Here is a 16564-nt window from a genome sequence, read left to right as displayed (position 1 = left end):
TAATGGTTTCAACGTTATGTCCTCTAATGGTTTCAACGTTATGTCCTCTAATGGTTTCAACGTTATGTCCTCTAATGGTTTCAACGTTATGTCCTCTAATGGTTTCAATGTTATGTCCTCTAATGGTTTCAACGTTATGTCCTCTAATGGTTTCAATGTTATTATGTCCTCTAATGGTTTCAATGTTATGTCCTCTAATGGTTTCAACATTATGTCCTCTAATGGTTTCAACATTATGTCCTCTAATGGTTTCAACGTTATGTCCTCTAATGGTTTCAACGTTATGTCCTCTAATGGTTTCAATGTTATGTCCTCTAATGGTTTCAACGTTATGTCCTCTAATGGTTTCAACATTATGTCCTCTAATGGTTTCAATGTTATGTCCTCTAATGGTTTCAATGTTATGTCCTCTAATGGTTTCAACATTATGTCCTCTAATGGTTTCAATGTTATGTCCTCTAATGGTTTCAACGTTATGTCCTCTAATGGTTTCAACATTATGTCCTCTAATGGTTTCAACGTTATGTCCTCTAATGGTTTCAACGTTATGTCCTCTAATGGTTTCAATGTTATGTCTTCTAATGGTTTCAATGTTATGTCCTCTAATGGTTTCAACGTTATGTCCTCTAATGGTTTCAACATTATGTCCTCTAATGGTTTCAACGTTATGTCCTCTAATGGTTTCAACATTATGTCCTCTAATGGTTTCAATGTTATGTCCTCTAATGGTTTCAATGTTATGTCCTCTAATGGTTTCAACGTTATGTCTTCTAATGGTTTCAATGTTATGTCCTTTAATGGTTTCAATGTTATGTCCTCTAATGGTTTCAACATTATGTCCTCTAATGGTTTCAACGTTATGTCCTCTAATGGTTTCAACGTTATGTCCTCTAATGGTTTCAACATTATGTCCTCTAATGGTTTCAACGTTATGTCCTCTAATGGTTTCAACATTATGTCCTCTAATGGTTTCAACGTTATGTCCTCTAATGGTTTCAACATTATGTCCTCTAATGGTTTCAACGTTATGTCCTCTAATGGTTTCAACATTATGTCCTCTAATGGTTTCAACATTATGTCCTGTAATGGTTTCAACGTTATGTCCTCTAATGGTTTCAATGTTATGTCCTCTAATGGTTTCAATGTTATGTCCTCTAATGGTTTCAATGTTATGTCTTCTAATGGTTTCAACATTATGTCCTCTAATGGTTTCAACGTTATGTCCTCTAATGGTTTCAACGTTATGTCCTCTAATGGTTTCAACATTATGTCCTCTAATGGTTTCAACGTTATGTCCTCTAATGGTTTCAATGTTATGTCCTCTAATGGTTTCAATGTTATGTCTTCTAATGGTTTCAACATTATGTCCTCTAATGGTTTCAACGTTATGTCCTCTAATGGTTTCAACGTTATGTCCTCTAATGGTTTCAACATTATGTCCTCTAATGGTTTCAACGTTATGTCCTCTAATGGTTTCAACATTATGTCCTCTAATGGTTTCAACGTTATGTCCTCTAATGGTTTCAACATTATGTCCTCTAATGGTTTCAACATTATGTCCTGTAATGGTTTCAACATTATGTCCTCTAATGGTTTCAACGTTATGTCCTCTAATGGTTTCAACGTTATGTCCTCTAATGCTCTAATGTTTTTCAATGGTACTAGTCTCAAACACACACTGTATAGTGTTTTGCAAGGGTGAAGGTATTGGGCTGGGTTTAAAAATAAGATGTTTTCTAATAATAAATGTTTTATAAACATACGACTGCCATGCAATGGTTAATATTTGTATTATTTTATTAGGGTTGTCACATTTAGTCACAAGTCCATATGTCCATCAATATGCTGGGCTTGTAGGAAAAGTCTTCTTATGAGAATTGCACCATATGGATAGCCCTCTTAGAGAGCCTCCATTTGTTGGACTACTCAGGGATAGTTGTGTTGAAGCATTAGGTTGCTAAGAGAACGACAAACTGAATTGCTTTCATGGAGGACTGGCTTGACCACACAATGTATTTTCATCATCAGCAAAAAGCTATTGGTTTTCTGCTCGAAGATGCAAAGAAATGCTGTGATCTATTTAATAAACACAAGAGACCAGCGAAATGGATAAAAGGGTGTGGTGTCAGTAGCAGGAACAGCAGCACCTAGTTGGGAAAACCTGCTACTTTCATACTCATTTATGGTAAATAATGTAAGCAAATGAATTGGGGGGGAGGGACCATCACCAGAGTCACAGGAAATACATTACAAAGGATGAAAAAACTCCAAACCACATCTTTATACTACTTCTCAAACATAGAGAACTGATACTGTACACTGGCTGTTGGGGTGGGATTGGCGTGGGTTGTGTGGGGGGGGGGGTGCCGTGGTGGCTTTTGAAATGTTATTGGATTCCTCATGTCTTAGTCATTGATCAAAATAAATATGATCCAAATCGGATGTTAGGTACTATATCTATTGAAGATTATATGAACCCTATAAATAAAAATAGCCAATTTGGGTGCAATCAATTTGATCAAATACAATTTCACCAAAATAACGTTTCAAGAATGCTAATCTTATCTGTTTCTAACTACAGAAATGAGTTCAGAACAATCTGAGATGGTGGGTGTCATGGCTTGCTGAAATGACATGGAATAACCCTATTCACATCCCTCCACCCACGTACATATTGACATCCCTCCACCCACGTACATATTGACATCCCTCCACCCACGTACATATTGACATCCCTCCACCCACGTACATATTGACATCCCTCCACCCACGTACATATTGACATCCCTCCACCCACGTACATATTGACATCCCTCCACCCACGTACATATTGACATCCCTCCACCCACGCACATATTGACATCCCTCCACCCACGTACATATTGACATCCCTCCACCCACGTACATATTGACATCCCTCCACCCACGTACATATTGACATCCCTCCACCCACGTACATATTGACATCCCTCCACCCACGTACATATTGACATCCCTCCACCCACGTACATATTGACATCCCTCCACCCACGTACATATTGACATCCCTCCACCCACGTACATATTGACATCCCTCCACCCACGCACATATTGACATCCCTCCACCCACGCACATATTGACATCCCTCCACCCACGTACATATTGACATCCCTCCACCCACGCACATATTGACATCCCTCCACCCACGTACATATTGACATCCCTCCACCCACGTACATATTGACATCCTTCCACCCACGCACACAAACATTGAAAACATTTACGGCAACCAACAGGAAGTAAAGAAAGGCAAATCAGTCTCTGTATTAACTGTACTTCCTGTACATTGTACTGTACACTACATTGCTAACGCCATACATGTATGACTTTGAACAGGCATTCATTCTATTCTATGTATAGATGAATCGATTAACTTCAGATAGTAAGTGCTGCGGATTGTGGGGGAGGGGTTGTGTGGAGGAGGGGGGGGGGCAGAAAGACCATGGCAGAAACTCAAGTGTGGGCCCACGCAATAGAGAGAGGGATGGAGAGAGAGAGGGAGAGAGAGAAGGTGCAAGAGAGAGGGAGACCGAAAGAGAGAGAGCGAGAAAGAGAAAGAGAGAGAGAGCAGAGAGTGAGTGTGGAGAGGTGTGGGAGTCTACAGCCATCAAACACATTGAACAAAAGCTGTAGCACTGCTGCTCCTTCATGGCTGATTGGGCAGAGAATTTCTTCTGACCACAGATCACTAGTTTTATGCAGCTGAATCCCTTCTGTCCAAACAAATCACCAAAACAACATTAAAAATACAATCAATGCAAGGGAAAACCTACATAAAATGTTTTGTCCAAGTTTCGTTTAGAGCCACAAGACCAAAAGCCTGGTCCCAGATCCATTGCTGTCATTGTCAAGCAAAACACGATAATGAGTGCCAGTTGACATGATAGCACAAACAGACTGGCAGACCCGTCTGTCACATCTACACAGTCTAAATCCACCATGACCTGAACTGGAGAAATACACTAGCTATTAGAGAGAATGTTCAGAACACTCTTTGAACAAAGGGTTCCAAAAAAGTTATTCGGCTAGCCCCATTGGAGAACCGTTTTTGGTTACAGGAAGAACCCTTTTTTGGTTCCAGGTAGAAAGAACCCTTTTGGATACTATGTAGAACCCTTTCCATAGAGGGTTCTACAAGGAACCCAAAAGGGTTCTACTTGGAACCAAAAAGGTTCTTCAAAGTGTTCTTCTATGGGGACAGCCGAAGAACCCTTTAAGGTTCTAGATAGCACCTTTTTTCTAAGAGTGTAGTTGTTAATGTAATGGATAGATATGAATAGCAGGGCCAGATTTCTGGATTTTTTTTATGCTGTTTCTGTGATGGTTTGTCTTTGTTTGTTCTTGTTACACTAAGTGGCTGCTCTACCTTCCCGGTCGCCTCATAGTGTAATACTGAGTGGCTGCTCTACCTTCCCGGTCGCCTCATCGTGTAATACTGAGTGGCTGCTCTACCTTCCCGGTCGCCTCATCGTGTAATACTGAGTGGCTGCTCTACCTTCCCGGTCGCCTCATCGTGTAATACTGAGTGGCTGCTCTACCTTCCCGGTCGCCTCATCGTGTAATACTGAGTGGCTGCTCTACCTTCCCGGTCGCCTCATCGTGTAATACTGAGTGGCTGCTCTACCTTCCCGGTCGCCTCATAGTGTAATACTGAGTGGCTGCTCTACCTTCCCGGTCGCCTCATCGTGTAATACTGAGTGGCTGCTCTACCTTCCCGGTCGCCTCATCGTGTAATACTGAGTGGCTGCTCTACCTTCCCGGTCGCCTCATCGTGTAATACTGAGTGGCTGCTCTACCTTCCCGGTCGCCTCATCGTGTAATACTGAGTGGCTGCTCTACCTTCCCGGTCGCCTCATAGTGTAATACTGAGTGGCTGCTCTACCTTCCCGGTCGCCTCATAGTGTAATACTGAGTGGCTGCTCTACCTTCCCGGTCGCCTCATAGTGTAATACTGAGTGGCTGCTCTACCTTCCCGGTCGCCTCATCGTGTAATACTGAGTGGCTGCTCTACCTTCCCGGTCGCCTCATAGTGTAATACTGAGTGGCTGCTCTACCTTCCCGGTCGCCTCATAGTGTAATACTGAGTGGCTGCTCTACCTTCCCGGTCGCCTCATAGTGTAATACTGAGTGGCTGCTCTACCTTCCCGGTCGCCTTATAGTGTTACACTGAGTGGCTGCTCTACCTTGCCGGTCGCCTCATAGTGTAATACTGAGTGGCTGCTCTACCTTCCCGGTCGCCTTATAGTGTTACACTGAGTGGCTGCTCTACCTTCCCGGTCGCCTCATAGTGTAATACTGAGTGGCTGCTCTACCTTCCCGGTCGCCTCATAGTGTAATACTGAGTGGCTGCTCTACCTTCCCGGTCGCCTCATAGTGTAATACTGAGTGGCTGCTCTACCTTCCCGGTCGCCTCATCGTGTAATACTGAGTGGCTGCTCTACCTTCCCGGTCGCCTCATAGTGTAATACTGAGTGGCTGCTCTACCTTCCCGGTCGCCTCATCGTGTAATACTGAGTGGCTGCTCTACCTTCCCGGTCGCCTCATAGTGTAATACTGAGTGGCTGCTCTACCTTCCCGGTCTCCTCATCGTGTAATACTGAGTGGCTGCTCTACCTTCCCGGTCTCCTCATAGTGTAATACTGAGTGGCTGCTCTACCTTCCCGGTCACCTCATCGTGTAATACTGAGTGGCTGCTCTACCTTCCCGGTCGCCTCATAGTGTTACACTGAGTGGCTGCTCTACCTTCCCGGTCGCCTCATAGTGTTACACTGAGTGGCTGCTCTACCTTCCCGGTCGCCTCATAGTGTAACACTGAGTGGCTGCTCTACCTTCCTGGTCGCCTCATAGTGTAACACTGAGTGGCTGCTCTACCTTCCCGGTCGCCTCATAGTGTTACACTGAGTGGCTGCTCTACCTTCCCGGTCGCCTCATAGTGTTACACTGAGTGGCTGCTCTACCTTCCCGGTCGCCTCATAGTGTTACACTGAGTGGCTGCTCTACCTTCCCGGTCGCCTCATAGTGTAACACTGAGTGGCTGCTCTACCTTCCCGGTCGCCTCATAGTGTAACACTGAGTGGCTGCTCTACCTTCCCGGTCGCCTCATAGTGTTACACTGAGTGGCTGCTCTACCTTCCTGGTCGCCTCATAGTGTAACACTGAGTGGCTGCTCTACCTTCCCGGTCGCCTCATAGTGTAACACTGAGTGGCTGCTCTACCTTCCTGGTCGCCTCATAGTGTAACACTGAGTGGCTGCTCTACCTTCCCGGTCGCCTCGTAGTGTAACACTGAGTGGCTGCTCTACCTTCCTGGTCGCCTCATAGTGTAACACTGAGTGGCTGCTCTACCTTCCCGGTCGCCTCATAGTGTTACACTGTATTGTACTGAAACTGACTTTTAAGTGGTTGAATTCATTACATGAACAGAATGTGGCCTGCCGGCCTCTCCCACACACCTCCACCTACACAGAGAACAACCACTGAACAAAGGGAGGGAAATATAAGAAGAAAAAAAAGAGAAACTATTTGAACATCATGTTGCTGCCATTTTAAGAAGACTGCTTACAGCGAATGACAAGACATACAGAGGAGTCCTGTGTGTACGCCTATAGATGCCAATACTAGTTTTAAGTGCATTATCTTCCATTTAATGTCTTAAACATAACGTTTTATAAAACATTCTGCATGCTTCCATTGGGATTAGAATAGCATTTATCCATTATTAGTTACCGAATAAATAGCTGGGCCTGTGTTTTCACAACGACTACCCACATGGGACTATAAACCATTGTTTATACAGTTCAATTAGCTGTATGATTGCATGATTGGAAATGAGACCCCTACACACTCTCTCTTTTAAAACTCAAGGTTAACACCCATGGTGAGTACAAGTACTTCTAATGCAATATAACATGTCAATTCATTTCTTGAGTTCACTATCAAGGGCACAATAGGATTCTGTGACGGAATGATGCACGATTGATTGGTTGGGTGATTATTTGGTTAATTTATTAATTGGTTAAGTGATTAACTTGTTAATTGATTGATTTAGGTGATAACTGCTGTAGAAAAAAAGGCATTTCTGTATACAGACTGAGAAGGAAAATTAAGGGGAACTAAGAGCTGGACTGAATATATGCTGAGGAGCATACACACACACACACACACGCGCACGCACATGTGCACACGCACACACGCACACACGCACACACAAACACACGCAAAGTATGGAGTAGCTGTCTCTGTGCCAGATGGCTAATGAATCATTCAGAACACCCACCCAAATATATTATGCATTACAGCTAAGTGTCACACACACTCTCCAACAGGGACAGCAGAGAGGGGCACAAGGGGCAGGGGGCGAAGGGTGGAGGACAGGGCTGGCGGGTGAGGGGAGCAGGGACGATGAGCTGCTCTGACACATACAGTAGAGCGAGAGAGAGGTGAGGGGAGCAGGGATGATGAGCTGGTCTGACACATACAGTAGAGAGAGAGAGGTGAGGGGAGCAGGGATGATGAGCTGCTCTGACACATACAGTAGAGAGAGAGAGAGGGGTGAGGGGAGCAGGGATGATGAGCTGCTCTGACACATACAGTAGAGAGAGAGAGGGGTGAGGGGAGCAGGGGTGATGAGCTGGTCTGACACATAGGGTAGAGAGAGAGAGAGAGAGAGAGAGAGAGAGAGAGAGAGAGAGAGGGGTGAGGGGAGCAGGGATGATGAGCTGCTCTGACACATACAGTAGAGAGAGAGGTGTGAGGGGAGCAGGGGTGATGAGCTGGTCTGACACATACAGTAGAGAGAGAGAGAGAGAGAGAGAGAGAGAGGGGTGAGGGGAGCAGGGATGATGAGCTGCTCTGACAAATAGAGTAGAGAGAGAGGGGTGAGGGGTGAGAGGAGCAGGGACGATGAGCTGCTCTGACACATACAGTAGAGAGAGAGAGAGAGAGAGAGAGAGAGAGAGAGAGAGAGGGGTGAGGGGAGCAGGGATGATGAGCTGCTCTGACAAATAGAGTAGAGAGAGGGGGGTGAGGGGTGAGGGGAGCAGGGACGATGAGCTGCTCTGACACATACAGTAGAGAGAGAGAGAGGTGAGGGGAGCAGGGATGATGAGCTGCTCTGACACATAGAGTAGAGAGAGAGAGGGGTGAGGGGAGCAGGGATGATGAGCTGCTCTGACATATACAGTAGAGAGAGAGAGGGGTGAGGGGAGCAGGGGTGATGAGCTGGTCTGACACATACAGTAGAGAGAGAGAGAGGGGTGAGGGGAGCAGGGATGATGAGCTGCTCTGACACATACAGTAGAGAGAGAGGGGTGAGGGGTGAGGGGAGCAGGGACGATGAGCTGCTCTGACACATACAGTAGAGAGAGAGAGAGAGAGAGGTGAGGGGAGCAGGGATGATGAGCTGCTCTGACACATACAGTAGAGAGAGAGGGGTGAGGGGTGAGGGGAGCAGGGACGATGAGCTGCTCTGACACATACAGTAGAGAGAGAGAGAGAGAGAGAGAGGTGAGGGGAGCAGGGATGATGAGCTGCTCTGACACATAGAGTAGAGAGAGAGAGGGGTGAGGGGAGCAGGGATGATGAGCTGCTCTGACACATACAGTAGAGAGAGAGAGGGGTGAGGGGAGCAGGGGTGATGAGCTGGTCTGACACATACAGTAGAGAGAGAGAGAGAGAGAGAGAGAGGTGAGGGGAGCAGGGATGATGAGCTGCTCTGACACATAGAGTAGAGAGAGAGAGGGGTGAGGGGAGCAGGGATGATGAACTGCTCTGACACATACAGTAGAGAGAGAGAGGGGTGAGGGGAGCAGGGGTGATGAGCTGGTCTGACACATACAGTAGAGAGAGAGAGAGAGAGGGGTGAGGGGAGCAGGGATGATGAGCTGCTCTGACACATACAGTAGAGAGAGAGAGGGGTGAGGGGAGCAGGGGTGATGAGCTGCTCTGACACATAGAGTAGAGAGAGAGGGGGGTGAGGGGAGCAGGGATGATGAGCTACTCTGACACATACAGTAGAGAGAGAGAGGGGTGAGGGGAGCAGGGATGATGAGCTGCTCTGACACATAGAGTAGAGAGAGAGGGGGGTGAGGGGAGCAGGGATGATGAGCTGCTCTGACACATACAGTAGAGAGAGAGAGGGGTGAGGGGAGCAGGGATGATGAGCTGCTCTGACACATAGAGTAGAGAGAGAGGGGGGTGAGGGGAGCAGGGATGATGAGCTGCTCTGACACATACAGTAGAGAGAGAGAGGGGTGAGGGGAGCAGGGATGATGAGCTGGTCTGACACATACAGTAGAGAGAGAGAGAGGGGCGAGGGGAGCAGGGATGATGAGCTGGTCTGACACATACAGTAGAGAGAGAGAGAGGGGTGAGGGGAGCAGGGATGATGAGCTGGTCTGACACATACAGTAGAGAGAGAGAGAGGGGTGAGGGGAGCAGGGATGATGAGCTGCTCTGACACATACAGTAGAGAGAGAGAGGGGTGAGGGGAGCAGGGGTGATGAGCTGGTCTGACACATACAGTAGAGAGAGAGAGGTGAGGGGAGCAGGGGTGATGAGCTGGTCTGACACATAGAGTAGAGAGAGGGGGGTGAGGGGAGCAGGGGTGATGAGCTGGTCTGACACATACAGTAGAGAGAGAGAGGGGTGAGGGGAGCAGGGACGATGAGCTGGTCTGACACATACAGTAGAGAGAGAGAGAGAGCAGGGTGAGAGCTGGTCTGAGGGGAGCAGGGGGTGATGAGCTGGTCTGACACATAGAGTAGAGAGAGAGGGGGTGAGGGGAGCAGGGTGATGAGCTGGTCTGACACATAGAGTAGAGAGAGAGGGGGTGAGGGGAGCAGGGGTGATGAGCTGGTCTGACACATAGAGTAGAGAGAGAGAGGGGTGAGGGGAGCAGGGGTGATGAGCTGGTCTGACACATAGAGTAGAGAGAGAGAGGGGTGAGGGGAGCAGGGGTGATGAGCTGGTCTGACACATAGAGTAGAGAGAGAGAGGGGTGAGGGGAGCAGGGGTGATGAGCTGGTCTGACACATAGAGTAGAGAGAGAGGGGTGAGGGGAGCAGGGGTGATGAGCTGGTCTGACACATAGAGTAGAGAGAGGGGGGTGAGGGGAGCAGGGGTGATGAGCTGGTCTGACACATAGAGTAGAGAGAGAGAGGGGTGAGGGGAGCAGGGGTGATGAGCTGGTCTGACACATAGAGTAGAGAGAGAGAGGGGTGAGGGGAGCAGGGGTGATGAGCTGGTCTGACACATAGAGTAGAGAGAGAGAGGGGTGAGGGGAGCAGGGGTGATGAGCTGGTCTGACACATAGAGTAGAGAGAGAGAGGGGTGAGGGGAGCAGGGGTGATGAGCTGGTCTGACACATAGAGTAGAGAGAGAGAGGGGTGAGGGGAGCAGGGGTGATGAGCTGGTCTGACACATAGAGTAGAGAGAGAGAGGGGTGAGGGGAGCAGGGGTGATGAGCTGGTCTGACACATAGAGTAGAGAGAGAGAGGGGTGAGGGGAGCAGGGGTGATGAGCTGGTCTGACACATAGAGTAGAGAGAGAGAGGGGTGAGGGGAGCAGGGATGATGAGCTGGTCTGACACATAGAGTAGAGAGAGAGGGGGGTGAGGGGAGCAGGGGTGATGAGCTGGTCTGACACATAGAGTAGAGAGAGAGAGGGGTGAGGGGAGCAGGGGTGATGAGCTGGTCTGACACATAGAGTAGAGAGAGAGAGGGGTGAGGGGAGCAGGGGTGATGAGCTGGTCTGACACATAGAGTAGAGAGAGAGAGGGGTGAGGGGAGCAGGGGTGATGAGCTGGTCTGACACATAGAGTAGAGAGAGAGAGGGGTGAGGGGAGCAGGGGTGATGAGCTGGTCTGACACATAGAGTAGAGAGAGAGGGGGGTGAGGGGAGCAGGGGTGATGAGCTGGTCTGACACATAGAGTAGAGAGAGAGGGGGGTGAGGGGAGCAGGGGTGATGAGCTGGTCTGACACATAGAGTAGAGAGAGAGGGGGGTGAGGGGAGCAGGGGTGATGAGCTGGTCTGACACATAGAGTAGAGAGAGAGAGGGGTGAGGGGAGCAGGGATGATGAGCTGGTCTGACACATACAGTAGAGAGAGAGAGGGGTCAGAAGCAAAAGAGCGTGAGAACATAACTCAATGATGCACCATTGATTGATTGATTGATTGATTGATTGATTGATTGATGAGTACTACATTGATTGGTCAGTAGTACAATGGGATGCAGTGTGGCAAAGAGGGTAGAGACATGGAGAGAAATGGACTTGTGACTAAAGGGTTGCATGTTCAAATCCATGAAACAGAAAACTCCTAAACATACATAGTACTGTATAAGTGCATAATATACTGTAGCTATCCAGTTCTACTAATACATAATTGGAGTACTGACATATGAAATACAATTCACCTGGCATACAAGTCTACCCTAATCAACGACATCCAATCCACCGGTACCAAACTTGTTGCCGGGGGAGTTACTGTAATTGAACATGTTCAGAATCCCAGTAAATCTGGGTTTTTCTACACACTCTCCTCATAAAAATGAAGAATTCTTAATTGAGCTCTGAGTCCCTGTAGATGAGGCTCCAACAATTTCATTAATTTCAGACGGAATGAAAGCCGCTAGCTACTGGCCCACTGGCCTTGTTTCATTTCCCATCGGCCACCGCCGTGACATGTGTGCTGTTCCTCTTATGTCTGACTTACTTCCTAGATGGCGGAGGGGAGGGGAGGGGAGGGGAGAAGGGGGGGGACATGCCTTCCACCAGAAAGTATGTCACATAAGTTCTTTTGGAACTTTTGGAGAAAAATTATTGGGAAAAATATGTGTTTGACCAGATACATATTTCACAGTAAACAAACGAACAACTGACTGTCTGGTTTCCTATAAGAAATTTTATGAATATTATTTAATTTTAGTCAAGTATGACTATTGAGTGACTTTTCTACCACTGTACTTAAGTACATTTAAAACCATATCATTTTAGTCAAGTAGTATTTTACTGGGTGACTTTCATATTTTAGTCATTTAGCGTGCACTTGAAAAGTATTCAGACCGCTTGACTTTTTCCACATTTTGTTACGTTACAGCCTTATTCCAACATTGATTAAATTAATAGTTAATTGTTTCTCATCAATCTAAACACAATACCCCATAATGACAGAGCAAAAACTGTTTTTTAGAAATTTAAGCAAATTTATAAAAAATCTCAAACTGACATACCACATTTACATAAGTATTCGGACCCTTTACTCAGTACTTTGTTGAAGCACCTTTGGCAGTGATTACAGCCTCGAGTCTTCTTGGGTATGACGCTACAAGCTTGGCACAGTTGTATTTGGGAAGTTTCTCTCATTCTTGTCTGCAGATCCTCTCAAGCTCTGTCAGGTTGGATGGGGAGCGTCGCTGCACACCTATTTTCAGGTCTCTACAGAGATGTTCGATCAGGTTCAAGTCCGGGGTCTGGCATTCAGAGACTTGTCCTGAAGCCACTCCTGCGTTGTCTTAGCTGTGTGTTTAGGGTCATTGTCCTGTTGGAAGGTGAACCTTAGCCCCAGTCTGAGGTCCTGTGCACTCTGGAGCAGGTTTTCATCAAGGATCTCTCTGTACTTTTCTCCGTTCATCTTTCCTTTAATCCTGACTAGTCTCCCAGTCCCTGCTGCTGAAAAACATCCCCACAGCATGATGCTGCCACCACCTTGCTTCACCTTAGGGATGGTGCCAGGTTTCCTCCAGACGTGACGCTTGGCATTCAGGCCAAAGAGTTCAATCTTGGTTTCATCAGACCAGAGAATCTCTCATGGTCTGAGACCTTTAGGTGCTATTTGGCAAACTCCAAGTGGGCAGTCATGTGCCTTTTACTGAGGAGTGGCTTCCGTCTGGACACTCTAGAATAAAGGCATGATTGGTGGAGTGCTACAGAGATGGTTGTCCTTCTGGCAGGTTCTCCCATCTCCACAGAAGAACTCTGGAGCTCTGTCAGAGTTTCTCTGGGCAGCTAGCTCTAGCAACAGACTTGGTGGTTCCAAACTTCTTTCATTTAAGAATGATGGAGGCCACTGTTCTTGAGGACCTTCAATGCTGCAGAAATGTTTTGGTACCCTTCCCCAGATCTGTGCCTCGACAAAATCCTGTCTCGGAGCTCTACGGATAATTCCTTCAACCTCATGGCTTGGTTTTTGCTCTGACATGCACTGTCAACTGTGGGACCTTATATAGACAGGTGTGTGCCTTTCCAAATCATGTCCAATCAACAGAATTTAACACAGGTGGACTCCAATCAAGTTGTAGAAACATTTCAAGGATGATCAGTGGAAACAGGCTGAGATCAATGTGCAAAAATGTCCTAAAAACTGTTTTCGCTTTGTCATTAGGGGGTATTGTGTGAAGATTGATGAGGATGTTTTTTATTGAATGCATTTTAGAATAAGGCTGTAATGTAACAAAATGTGGAAAAGGAGAAGGGATCTGAATACTTTCTGAATGCACTGTAGCAGATGATCAAATCCAGAGCGATTTACAGGAGCAATTAGGGTTAAGTGCCTTGCTCAAGGGCACATCGACAGATTATTCACAGCTCAGTAGCTGAAACCACCAACCTTTCAGTTACTGGCTCATTGCTCTTAACTGCTTGTGTACCTGAGTCCTTTTCTATTAAGGTATCTTTACTTTTACTCAAGTATAACAATTCAGTATTTTATCCACCACGCTCACAATAATATGCAGTGCGCAGCATGCAATATACTGAACATGAGTAGCACTGAGTAGCAGGAAAAAGCATGACACATCTCTCATTTGAAATAGTGACACTTGTCAGGGGATGACGCATGGAACTGAAACAGCTCTGATTCACCCAGGTCCTGACCTGAGCTAGAGGCCCCCACAGGCAGAGCGTATTAAAAACTCTCTCTCTCTCATACACACACAGACACACACAGATGACTACTCATGACACAATAAGATTACAGCGTGGATGTTTTCTCTTTGACTCATTACTGGCTCAGACAAAAGGATGCACTATACGAACCCCTCTATAAACTACAGTATGTGACCATGCCAGACAGTTTGCCTGTCCTCGTAACACTTGAATCCAGAGACAGTACAGACATGGAGTGGTCTCTCTGACCTGCCGAGACCCCCCACTGATTATTATGATTGAGTAACTGTAATATTTTGCACCAAGAGGCTGTTTCAGATTCTTCCATGTTTTTTAGACAGTTTGCGATGGGTATCTACTAAATGGTGATAGAACAGCTGTTGAGTTTGGGTCCTAAACGATGTGTCAGCGTGATGCAGGTCCTTTTATGTAAGTGCATTCAGCGAGAGAAAGTGGAGAGAGAGAGAGAGAGACGTGGGCGTTGGGGTGAGCTGTGACGTCAACATGCCAACAGCCATCTTCCCTGTGTACTGTATGCTGTATGCTGCTTCCCGACATACAACAGAAAATACCAAATATGGATGCCAAAAATTTTGACTTAGAGCATTAGGAAGAAGTAAAGTGTTAGATAAACATAAAGCAGAAATGAACCCAATCTCTCTCTCTCTCTATGCTCTCTCTCTCTCTTTCTCACTACATTTACATGTCATTCACAGAGGCCCTGGGGGGCAAAACTAAACAGGTTTTCGACACGACAGCCAATCCACTTATCCACCCACCTATCTGCTGGCTGCATAGCCACACTGTACAGGGGAAGCACACACTTCACCTTGTTATGCATAAGCACCTTTTTGTAATGATGAACTGCTATCTAACCAATCATTAATAGTAACTGCCTAACTGCAGAAGATAAGATCCATATGGATGTGTTTGCAAAAGGGTCCACAAGGAAAAACCACTGTGGACACATGGCCACAGGTTTGATGGTCACGCAGAGGAGACGTAAGAGGCCCGTGCTGTCCCTCACCAGCTGAGCTCCAAGAAAATGTTCCGACTAAGGCCTTGAGGCCAACACATTGGCACAAAATAAACAAGTGATTTTTGTCCATCGTAAGTGTGCCAGAGCTTCTAGTCCAAATGTCCCACATAAATGCATAGCAATCTACCTTTCACTAGTTGTAACTCACCCGCTGACCACCACGATGAAGTCCATGATATTCCATCCATTCCTCAGGTAGGAGCCTTTATGGAACACAAAACCCAGGGCCACAAGCTTGATGCCAAACTCAAAACAGAAGATCCCAATGAAGTAAGGCTCAGTACACTCCTGTAGGGTGAAGATACAGTATGGATGCATTAGAACATCAATGGAAAACAAACCATATTGTACATTTACACAGGTATGTTTGTGAGGGTATGCACCCATGAGAATGTGTAGCTTAATGCAGTGTTCAAGTGCTAGTCTGAACTAGGAAACTCTGACATTTCCGACTTGCTAACCCGTTGTAAAAAGATGATCCTGAGTTACCCACTTGGGAAGTATCATAATAAACCAATCGGAAGCTCTATGCAAATACAGGTTTATTTATCGCTTTGGTACTATTTTCACAAGTATGTGGTACAATTTCACAACTCTTGGTACAAAACTCAAAACAGATCATCAAAAAGGCGGGTTTTTTTCAAAACTTTAAGCACATTTTCAATTAACGAAGTACAACACACAACATCCCACAGTAACTTTTTCACCTAAACAAATGAGTGTTTCATCCAGAAATACCTTTCATATAAAGTCGTTGCCTTTCACAATGCGATGGTCACAATACTTTTCATATGATTCTCCTCTCATTCGTTTAAATACATTTGACCATCACTTAATCCAACTGTGGTTAATCATTTAACCGTTTGGTAAACCTATAGATTTTAAACTGGTTTGTCTACTATATATGGATTTTGAGAACTACAGAAATAAAATGTGTTTGTTTGTAAAGTAGAAACATCTAAATGACATGTATGATACATGATAACCACACACAATGACTACTCGTTATTTTGAATTGATTTTACATAGTGGTCACCACCTTGGTCACCATGCAAAAGGGTGTGTGTAAACATGGAGCAGGATAGACAGAAAGGGGGAGGAAGAAATCAAAGAGCTCGTGGACAAGGGGCCCGTCAGAGAGGTGGGCATGGGCCACATCAATGAGGTGGACATCAGAGAGAGGGAGGCAGGCGGCAGGGAACTGCTGTGTCTAATGAAGTCATGGCCATCGTCGTTGACGATGTGGTAAACAGAGGCCTTACCATGGCAGAGGCTGACAGATTAGTTCACCTCAATCTGAAAAGATCAACTGTCAATTCGATCAAGAGAACATTTCGCCAAGAAAACTGGCAAGTCTGCAGGATATTCACTATGCTTTACCTTTACATGTACAGTAAATGAAATATAGTAATGCATGTAAATTACCAAAACATGTTGGTATTCTTAAGGTATGATCTATTGACAGTATACTCTGTTCTACCCTCAGAATTGACAGAAGAGCCCGTGGTGGTGGCCGTGGCAGTGTGCTGACCGACCAGCAGGAGTGGACAGTGGTGGAAATGGCGAGGGCCAGGAATGACAATGACACACTGCTGGCTGAAA

At 46.2% G+C, this 16564-nt stretch overlaps 1 protein-coding gene across 3 annotated transcripts in view; it reads right to left on the bottom strand.

Moving 5' to 3' along the window:
* Positions 1-16564, bottom strand: part of LOC118401978 (voltage-dependent R-type calcium channel subunit alpha-1E-like) — an 80559-nt gene that overhangs the window by 48250 nt on the left and 15745 nt on the right. For all 3 annotated transcript variants that reach the window (XM_052476795.1, XM_052476796.1, XM_052476797.1), the window contains one exon: positions 15111-15250. In XM_052476795.1, the coding sequence (XP_052332755.1) occupies positions 15111-15250 (140 nt within the window). The remainder of the gene's footprint in view (positions 1-15110; positions 15251-16564) is intronic.

Source organism: Oncorhynchus keta, chromosome 23, assembly GCF_023373465.1.
Source record: "Oncorhynchus keta strain PuntledgeMale-10-30-2019 chromosome 23, Oket_V2, whole genome shotgun sequence".
Taxonomy (NCBI): domain Eukaryota; kingdom Metazoa; phylum Chordata; class Actinopteri; order Salmoniformes; family Salmonidae; genus Oncorhynchus; species Oncorhynchus keta.
The sequence above is the reverse complement of the archived record's forward strand: the minus strand, read 5'-3'. Positions and strand labels throughout refer to the sequence as shown.